Source organism: Caenorhabditis briggsae (genome assembly GCF_000004555.2).
Source record: "Caenorhabditis briggsae complete genome, chrV, whole genome shotgun sequence".
In the NCBI taxonomy this organism is placed as follows: domain Eukaryota; kingdom Metazoa; phylum Nematoda; class Chromadorea; order Rhabditida; family Rhabditidae; genus Caenorhabditis; species Caenorhabditis briggsae.
Genome location: NC_013488.2, coordinates 8361213 through 8371256, shown reverse-complemented (window position 1 = coordinate 8371256; position 10044 = coordinate 8361213). Strand labels below are relative to the sequence as shown.

At 39.5% G+C, this 10044-nt stretch overlaps 4 protein-coding genes across 4 annotated transcripts in view; all 4 read right to left on the bottom strand.

Moving 5' to 3' along the window:
* Cbr-ttr-43 overlaps positions 1–813 on the bottom strand; it is a gene marked incomplete at both ends in the record, with an annotated part of 2327 nt that extends 1514 nt beyond the window's left edge. The window contains one exon of the mRNA XM_002636747.2: positions 687–813. Within this exon, the coding sequence (XP_002636793.2) occupies positions 687–813 (127 nt within the window). The remainder of the gene's footprint in view (positions 1–686) is intronic.
* A 304-nt stretch (positions 814–1117) lies between these two features.
* Positions 1118–3060, bottom strand: CBG23537 (the record flags this gene model as incomplete). The annotated part of the gene is made up of 8 exons (XM_045237386.1): positions 1118–1293; positions 1343–1439; positions 1485–1553; positions 1891–2003; positions 2056–2183; positions 2233–2538; positions 2863–2942; positions 2992–3060. The coding sequence occupies 8 exons, from the start codon at positions 3058–3060 to the stop codon at positions 1118–1120; spliced, it is 1038 nt and encodes a 345-aa protein (XP_045097732.1).
* A 301-nt stretch (positions 3061–3361) lies between these two features.
* Positions 3362–6835, bottom strand: CBG23538 (the record flags this gene model as incomplete). Its single annotated transcript, XM_045237385.1, has 7 exons — positions 3362–3525; positions 3565–3959; positions 4013–5090; positions 5138–5553; positions 5600–6478; positions 6523–6722; positions 6767–6835. 7 exons carry the CDS (start codon positions 6833–6835, stop codon positions 3362–3364), a joined length of 3201 nt encoding a protein of 1066 aa, XP_045097731.1.
* A 258-nt stretch (positions 6836–7093) lies between these two features.
* The window catches only part of Cbr-ril-2, a gene marked incomplete at both ends in the record, with an annotated part of 6056 nt that continues 3105 nt past the window's right edge, over positions 7094–10044 (bottom strand). Inside the window, 6 exons of the mRNA XM_002636750.1 lie at positions 7094–7372; positions 7602–7715; positions 7764–8367; positions 8425–9309; positions 9361–9420; positions 9465–9542. Of these exons, the coding sequence (XP_002636796.1) occupies positions 7094–7372; positions 7602–7715; positions 7764–8367; positions 8425–9309; positions 9361–9420; positions 9465–9542 (2020 nt within the window). The remainder of the gene's footprint in view (positions 7373–7601; positions 7716–7763; positions 8368–8424; positions 9310–9360; positions 9421–9464; positions 9543–10044) is intronic.

The following is a 10044-nucleotide window of genomic DNA, read 5'->3' as shown; positions in this document are numbered from 1 at the left end:
GTTCATATGAGAGACATTGAAATTTTGGCAACTGAAAAAATATTTTTGAATATGTTGAACATTTTGTCAGTTGGCCACTTTTTGTTATTTTTTACTGGAAATGAGGTATATGGGCTCAAAGTTGGCAATTTGGGTGGGCTCCTATCAAAGGAAAAACGGAACTTCAAAACTTAAAACTTTTGACTAAATTTGAATCTCCAAAAAACTCTATCAATTGATTAACTTACTCTATCAAAAACTGTGAAACACTCCTTGACGACCTCATTCCAGTTGCTTTTTTTCATGGTGAGTCTTGTCATAACCACACAGAACTCGTCGAAATCGATTTGGTGGTTTCCTCGTTGGTCACCGTGAAAAGACATATTGTTCTTTGATAGGCTTTCGAGACACAAAAACGCAAAATTTAGGAGATCCAAGTATACTTTGCAGATAATCAGAAACAATGGGAATCGAAGTGATTCGGGATGAAAATTGAAAATTTCGAAAATCGCTCCTTCTTATATTATGAAACGCCATTTATCAGTTGACATATTTCGATTTCCTTCACAGGAAACAAGATAAATGAGCTCAAAGTTGACGGTTTTGGTGGGCTTCTATCAGAGGGAGTACGGTATCTACAAAAGGTTCAAACAAAAAATGTACAACTATCTTATATTCTAGTAAAGCTTCTAATGACATAATCCCACCTTGAATTGCAACTGATTGATCTCGGAACGTGGCAACTCTCGAGACAAGAATCAGTGCGGTGATGAGAACAGTTGAAACGCCGAGCATGACGACCACTGCAACAGTGACGAATGAACAACCACACATAAATTGTTGTATGCCTCAATAATCATTTTTATTTCAAAATCGTTCGACATCCCAAACCCTCTCCTCTGAATCATCCTGCCCGCCTCATACGGTAATCGGATGTTCGAAATGTCTCCTCGTGACCCATACTATTTCTCTGTTAGGATCGAGATCATCATTATGGAAACGACCGATGGTCGACTAGTACGTGAGGTTTTTTTATTGTGTACTAGTTGTTACAAGTTTGTCACAGTTGCGAAAACGGGATAGAAGATGGTTTTGTAAGGTTTATATTAACAAGGAAAACAAAAAACAATGAAACAATCTAATTGTTATCAGCTCTTATTAAATAATGCAACTTTTCCGGCGCTTTCACATTCAGACACTTATAAAAATGCCGAATCTTTCCATATAAAATCGACTTTTCAGCATCACTGACTTCTCGACTCTTTTTCACTTTCCACATCATCTCTTCTAGGATTTCGCATTTTTCAGATTTCCCTGCAAAATAACATTTGTAAATAAAGATGATTTCCGTGCTAATGCTGACCGGCTAGTTTGATAAGTTCCTCGAAGATAGAGTAAAAGCTTGTTTTTGGGATTGGGACGAACTCATGAACTTCGAGTAGTCGAAGAAGAGGCATGGGCTGAAAAACTAAGAATTTCAAAAATAATTCTATTGCAAAACTCACATATTTCAATTTACCAGACATCTCCACAAAGAAAGCAACATCTTCGTGAGATAATTTTATTGAATTTCGCTGAAAGGATAAAGATTAATGGCTATTATTCAAGCTGGAGCTGTAGAAGAGAAGCGCCGATGGCTGTGGCTGGAGGTCCCACAGCAACAACTACCGTAGCCTAAAAATATTTTCTTTTCAGGATTAATTTTTTCGTTGTTTACATCAATAAACGTTCATTGGTTTTCGTCGACAAGTCGGGAAATAAAAGTTTTCTGATTCTAAAAAATTGCCGAAAAATGCACGAAAATTGAGAAAACACAAAAGGAAAATGAAAATATTTTAGGTTACGGTAGCTGTCGTTGTGGGACCTTCGTCCACGGTCATCGAATAACACTGGGTTTCTTCGAAATTCTACCTTGCAGTAATCAGCTGCTTCCAGCCGTGGCAACTCATTGAATCTGATGAAAAGTTGAATCGAACGTAGAGTAGATGGCTTCACATTTCCCATTTCTGATACTATTGATTCCGCTATAAAAGAATAGAAATTTATTTTTGAAATCATTGATCAGATTTCGCTTACCTTGATCAGCTTCACCAGCTTTCCAGGCGTCCTCTAGAATGAAGAATAAACTCATTTTCATACTTTTCGCTCTTTTATCCTCGCTCATTATTTTGTTTAGGCGACTCAACCCTTCTTTCCAGCCACACCTGGAAATCAGAAAGATGAAAAGATGGCTTCAAAATAATTTCAACTAACTTTTCAACTGTGCTTTCAATAAGAACTTTGACAAAAACATCTCGAGTCGTGCAGAATTTATATTTTCGAAGAAAATCGAAAAACTTGAAAGCGGATTCCAAAGCATCCGGTTTCCGAAGAATTCGTTCCATTGATGCGCAAATCTGTTCATCAGTAACATCCACATTGCGAGCTTGCCTCCGAGCTGCACCACCGTATTCCTCCATTTGTTGTTTTAGAAACAATTCGGCTTCTTCAAAATGATGATTAGCCATTGCAATACTACTCATTCGAACAACTCCCCAATCGGGAGTATCATGAGTCTCTCTGAAAATTAAATTTTTCTCAAAATCTAATATTTTTCTGGAGCAAAAAAATCGGCACTCTGGAGGAGAAACGCCTTTGGCCGTGGCCGAAGGTCCCAACACGACAACTACCGTAACCTACAATACTTATCAGTTTTTTTTCGATTTTCACTGCTTCTCATCAAGTTCTCTGTTATTTTTCCCAATGAAAATTAGGATTTCTGACTGAAAACGGACAAAAATCGAAAAAAAACCGGAAAATATAAATAATTTTAGGTTACGGTAGTTGTCGTTTTGAGACTTCCACAGCTCCGATTTTTCGTACTAGAATAATAGGAAGACTAGCCGATAAACTTTGTATTCCTCGACACTTTTATCAAACTCTGTCAGACTGTTTCTGATGATATTTTGGATTTTGGTGATTGCCTGAATTTTTAAATTTTTCAAAAAAGTTTTAGTTTCCGATTTATTTTACATTTTTCCGTTCTGTGACATTTTCAATAGCCTGTTTTGCTATTCTTGCGACGACGACACTTCGGAACATTCTGGAAAGTATTCGGGAAGTTAATTTCTCTAATAAGATCTGGAAGTATCGGTAGAGGATCATGAACAGATGTTATTATTGAAGTTTATTAAATAATCAAACTTTAAATTTATATTGAATGGCAAAAAACCAAAAAAAAACATTGCAAAGAAACAAGAAAACAACGGACCTAATATTTATCCTAAATTCCTACTTCAGAAAATTAACAAACAGAACCAAGAAAGTAAAAAACAAATTTCTTATCAATTACTACTTGATTATATCAAATGCTGCCCGTTTTAAGATTGAATGACTAAACGGTTCAGTCGAAATCGACTGACGATTGGGAGGAGGAGTGTTTCTGTTTAAGATCGTCGAAGAATGTGCGAAGTTGATTTTGAAGAGGGAAAGAAGTCGACTCGATCTCATGGGATAATTTCATCAACGAATCAATGTCATTGCTGCTCCCTAAAACAAATAAACCATCTTAAATTTCCATCTGAAAAATTGATTTTTGGAACTTACACAACTTCTTGGTGGCGAGCTCCAGAAGATTGTTGAGATCCAATGTAGACGCACGCCCATTAAACACAATGAAAAGATCTCTCAACAATTTTGGATTATCCGATGCAGACGCTAACGTAGTGAAGTATTGCAAAACTGGCCGCTCAATAGTGAGATTCTGGCGTTCGACGAGACTGAGAGCCCGATTGACGTTGTCAGAATGAATCAGCGCATAGGCAAGATTAACATTCGCCATATCAACGTTGTGTGCGGAGCGAACCATTGTGTGCACACTTTCCAACGTTTTTCGATCATTCCTTTTTATCGCTTCGATCATAATTGGTACTTGTCCAAATGCTCGCTTACTCGAGTTCGTCTCCTCAATAGCCATTCGAAGAGCTCCAGCCAAATCGTCTCTGAAGGAAAAAAAAATCAAAAAATCGTGTTTACTATTACAAATTTCGCTCACTTTTCAATAAGTTGGTTCAACTGATCGCTCTTGGCTTGTAGTACAACTCGCCGGGCGTCCTTTTCCTTCAGGTTAAAACTCTTCTTTAAATAATCAGCCAACTTTGTCATTTGTTCAGTATCAGCTCCTTTGAGTCGTCGTCCCATTTTTTCTAGCGTTTGTGGTCTGATAATTTGGGAACTGGCTCTCAACTCTTCACACACTTCATCGGCTCGCTCGACTTCTTTATTAACAAATAGACGTGATGCATATGAAAGAAGAACGTCTGCTGATGGATGACCAGATCTCATTTGCCAAATACGATCAGCAAGAACCATGTTGTTGGTAGAGACAGCTTTGGATAGAGCGACGGCTTCAACTGTTTGGAACAACGTCTTCAAATAATCTGGATATTTTTCTTTTCTCCACTCAACAATGTGCTCCAAAAATCCGACAAGATAGTCCAGATCGTCTGATGACTCTTTTATGACTTTCTGAACAATGACCTTCTTCAAAGAAATTTTCACGGCTTCCTTGGTGTTCTCTGTGAAATTCGCCAGCTCTTTGAGCAACTCAGATACACTACTGGCTCTCCATCTTTGCATTGTAGCACTTTTTCTCAGTTTTTTGAGTAACTCAGCTTTCTGTGGAGTTGACTTTAGAATTCCTTGTGCTTCTTTAAGCTCTTCATTCGTCAATTGCACACGAGGTTCATCTTCAAGAAATTGAACAATTTTTGTGGCAATATCGAGTGAGATGATTTCATTTGAAAGAAAATTGGCAAGGTTCTTTCCTCCGAATTTCAGTGGAACTTTCGATGCAGTTTCTGGTGGGAAGTCGAGTGCAAGCAATTTAGCAGTCAACTTTACACGTTTTTCTTTGTCAGCCATCAAAAATTTGGTGAGCATTCCATGGAGACGGTAGAGAGTGAGTTGACCGAGTTTGTTGGATTCTAACAATATGCGAAGTTTTTCCGCTGCCAAGTGATCTTCTCTGTCTGAATAGAGCAATTGATGAACGATGCTGGTTCCGAACTCGCGCTTCTCGTGCCAGACGGCATTTGTCATCAGATCAAGAGCAGGAAGAACTAGTTTGACGTCTGAAACAAACAAGATTGAATTACAGTACTACATGATGAAAAATCACCTTTTCCAACTACTCTATACATTATCTTATAGAAGTCACGAGTATCTCCAGGAACTTCTTTTGTGGACGGAGCAAACATAACAGTGGCAATTTTAGCGACAATTGCAGCTTGTTCCGAAGGGGATACTGTTTTTATGAGTTGTTGAGCTAGTTGACGACCCAGTTGCTTTTTGATTGTTGGATTTTGACCAAGGATAGTTCTGACGTCTCCTGCCTGTTGAACATGTTCGAAAACTTCTCCAAATAAAGGAACTGGGCTTCTGGCACAAGTCGTGAGAAGGAACTCATTTGCAGATGGAAGTAAACCCTTGTTCTCGGCCAAAGTGACTATTTTGAAATGATTTTGAAGAGCTTCTGAAGCACTGATTGATTTGAGACCATCTTCAAGTTGACGATTCAGTTTTTGGACGAAGAAGCTAAAAAAAATGAAATAGAACGATGAATTAGAAAAAAAATACAAACTCATTGGAATATGAGGAATGAACGCATGAATACAGAGCGATCGCTTGTTCTAAACTTCCTTCACTGAGCAGACTTTTAGCACGAGCCACAACCGGCAAATTAAGGATGTTGTCATCAAGAGTGGATCCAGTTTCAGCTACAATGAGATATGAGGAGAGAAGATTGAATGCGTCGAGTTGCCCATTTTCGATGAGATCCATTAGAACATTGACGACGTATTTGCTGTTTTCGAGCGAATGAAGTTTAGCTGTCGTTGGAATCGCTCTGAGCATCTCGATAATTTCAGAACCTCCTTTTCCTGGTTCCGTCTTCTCTCGTTCAGCGATTGCTCTTGCCGCTGCACATCTCAGGCGAACCACATTCATTGAAGTGGCAAATGTATCCATCACTCTCCCGACTAGTCCATAACTACCACCTCTTGCTACTGAATAAACTAGTTGAGCAACATGATCTTCTGTCAACGGGATTCCTGTTGATTTCATGTGAGCGATGATATCAGTGATTGCTTTTGTATTTGCTTGTTTCGCATAGACTTCGCAGAGAAGAACGTACGATTTGGAATCAAGTTCAACGTCGGATTCCTCAAACTTTCCGAGCTCCTCAACAGCATCCACCTGACTACGATTGTCGACTTTCGCTTCAATGAGTTGGTTGCGAGACAGCAATCCCAAAACAACTCCTTTCTCTCGAAGAATGGTTTCAACTTTTTCCAAATTTTGAGCGCGAAGAGAACGAGACAATGTATCGCATGTTGCTCCGAATACCGAGAGAATAACTGCCAGTTGGCGATCGGAAAGAGCAGAAAGCTCTCCAGATTTATCGAGGAGCCCAATGATTTTGGAAACCGTTTGTGGGAATACAGTACCTCGCCATTCAATGCTGAAAATTACAGTTCAGTAGACAAATGCTTATCTGTCCCTTACTATTCAATAGCGTCATGTAGGGTTTCCAACTTGTTGCTTTCTATGTTTCCTTGATATTTCTTCTGCAATTTGATTTGTTCTGACGATGTCGCAGTGGCAAACGGTCGGTTATTCTGCTTGCTGAAACTTTTTCGAGCATCTCCTGATTGATTTTGCTGTTGCTGCTGTTGAGGTGGCGGAGTGGCAGTCGTAGTAGACGTCTGAGAATATTATCGTAAGAAAGTTTGATTCTGCTTTCGGGTACCTGGGTAACAGCTGATGATAATCCACGGCGACCAACCAGTCGTAAACCGTTCCTACCAAACCCGAGCATCTAAAGAGTAGAACGTTTCTATCGAAAGTTTCAAAGTCTTTTTCTGGAGATAAGTAGCGAAAGAACGCAACCGACAAGTAAAAAATTACACCAGATTCTTGATTTCAAAAAAAATAGTTTCATTCGAATACTTCGGTTATAATTACAAAAAGTGAGCGAAGGCACAGAGAAAAAACAAGTACAACAAGAGTAAGGAAGAAAACGATAACGAGAAAGGGGAAAAAACTAGAAACCTAAATATACTACTAACAAGAATAACTATTCAGAGAAAGAAGAAATTTTCTTCTGGAGTTTATCATCAATTTCGACACGATTTGATTGACACCAGGCTACAAGACGATCAACAGATTCTTTGTTATCGGCACATTGAATCCATGCCTTTTGAATGGATTTGCACAAGTCATGAAGTTGTGCTTCGTCGACGCGATGGATCTTTTTCTTGAGCTTCTTATCGACAAACTTGGATTTCTTATGACCACTCACTCCATAGAACTTCGCAAGGGCTGCATGAACGTTCTCGCTTAGCAACAGCTTTTTCTGGAAAATTTTAAAATGTAAGTCAAATCTTGAACAGAATGCTACACAGATAGCGGACCGCTTGACTATGACAATGATTCTCTTGCAGTCAAAGATTAGGCACAAACGCATTGAAAAATCGCTTGCGTCACTGAACGACTGCTTTGAACGACGCCAGAGGGATTGAACACACAACCTCTCGCCTCCGCTTGCCGCCCTAACCCCCGAGACCACGCAGCGCATAACTCACCTCTCCCTCTATTTCGCTTTTGTTGACTGCCTGCTGCCGGCCGCCTCGGCGTCTCTCCGCGATCATTCCTCTCTCGATGAGTGTCGCCAAACGTTCGATAGAATCCAAATCTTTCTGAAACGTAGATTATGAATTTTAAATTACTGTATTTTTTTTCAATACCTGTCTAACGAATGCAGCAAGTGACTCCATGAAATGTTTACCAGAAACTGAAACAGCTTGAAATACTTCAAGTCCTTTGTCGAGTTGGTCGAGTTTTACGAAAGTGCAGATCATTCGAGCCATCGTGGAAAATGGATGCTCAGTCTTCGCTGAGTACACGAGAAGTGCCTCGACACGTTTTTCCATCGAACCTTCACTGTCCAATGCAGCTGTCCAGTAGTTTTCAATTCCTTTTTGAGTTCCATACTTTGTCGATAGCTTCTTCCATCCGTCAAACGATGTCAGAAAGTTTCCAGCAAATGCTTGTACTTCTCCATAGCATTTCATGAAAATTTCAGCGGAACGATCGAAGTTCAACTTGGAACAAAGAGCTAACAATGTCGATGAGGTTTTTGGGCATTTCTTGATCGCTGCTGTGTACAAATCAATTAGCTGTGCTTCTACAAGTGAACGGTCCGGTCTTAATTCACGAGACAAAGCAATTCTATTCGAATCCTCCAACTGGGAAGCAATTTCCGCTACGTTGGAAGAAGAGTTTATTGATTTTACAGTAAAATGAAGGAGGACATCGTCGGGAACCACTGCTCGAATATGAGAAGAAGTGCTGAAATAAATCGTTGTAATCTGAGTATGATTTGGCTAAAATTCTCTTTTCACTTACAAGTTATAAAGTACTTCCTTCGCTTCATTAAGATCTAAACTGTTTTGAACAACATAACGAAGAACTCCGTTGGCTCTAGTGAGTGTCCTCCGATCTCCAGTAAAAATCCATTCTGGCCAACGTTCAAAGGTTCTGAGTTCTTCAAGTAGCTCTGCCATCGAACCTTCTGTCATGATGCCTTCCAAAACATCTAATGAAAATTCCGTAGGAGCATCGAGAGTGGGAAAGTTGTTTGAATAAGCTTTCGTGGAAATCACTTCTGGAGCTTCGCCATCTTTCCATTGGCTCGTGTAAGATTCCATGGGGATGTTATCAGGAAAGAGCATTTCGCCAAAATTGGGAATTCCTGATGTCATGGGAGAGTGAAATAGCGGAGTTACGGTATCTTCTGGAGATTCCAAGGGTGCTGTTGTTGACAGATTCAGTTTTCTTTCTCGACGCAGCTTTTCCGATATCAATATTCTGGTGGCTTTCTTATCGTTTTCCTCAAGAACATGGTCATCAAGATTCGGAATAAGGAATGGAAGAGATGTGACTTCCAAACCAGAGGTGCCCGGTTCTTGGTCATTATGGTAGCGTGCAGAATCAGCAAAATATGACGTAATTTCCGTTTCAGAAGTTGATGGTTCCATTGCAAGATCTTCAGCAATCTCCTCGGGAATGGCACCTTCCGACAAAAGTTCCGAAACGTAGTCGTATCCAAAAACATCACTAGAACCACCAAGCTCGCGGGTTGACATAGTGGTTGGGATTTGAACATTTGAAAAAGCATTCAGAGTATCGTTCCTGAAGAGATGCTCTAAGAATGTGTCGCCAGTAGAACTCATAGACTCAATGGATTGAGACCTATTGCTGGAGAGCAGCCCAAAGTCGTCGAGGGACAGCCTGAAACGAAAAATGACACTCAGATCATGATGCATTCGGTGAAACACTTACACTTCTGTAATGGAATGTTCCTTTTCTGGTCTAATTGAAGCTGCTGCATCATTGCTCAAGCTGAATTCATTTTTGAGATTAATGTCGCTGAAATGAAAACCCACAATCTAAAATAATCCGATCTACCATCAGTATGCTTCAACGCCTGTTTCACTGTTTTCATACATGTTTTGCTGAGTATTCTGAAAAATATAATTTTTGAAAACTTTCTGCTTCTAGAAAACCTACGTTGTTTTCTGTGTGTAGATTGCGAATCGCCACATATTACTTTTCTAATTTTTACTACTTTCTTTGCTGGACATCTGTGTCGATCTTCGATTCCTGTGTAGGAAGTTATTACCTGAATGTTTTTTTTTAAGACGACTAAAATCAGAGAAATATTACGAATGAGCTTATTCATGACATAAAGAATGTTTTTTCACTTGTTGGTCCATGCGAAAAATTGTTTTTAGTGTTCAGAAAAACAAATCATGAATAACCTCCATAGAAAAGCGAAATGAGCCAAAAAATTGAAGTCTCAAAATTAAAGAATTTTATTCCGCGCAAGTGCATTTGTTCGTCAAATGTGGTACATTCAACGGTGTTTGCACTGCCTTTTCTCAGTTTCTCGCGACAGCCAACACTCTCTAGAGTTTCTCTCTCGTTGAATTGAAAATTGAGACTCCACCGATTCCGAGGAAAGGG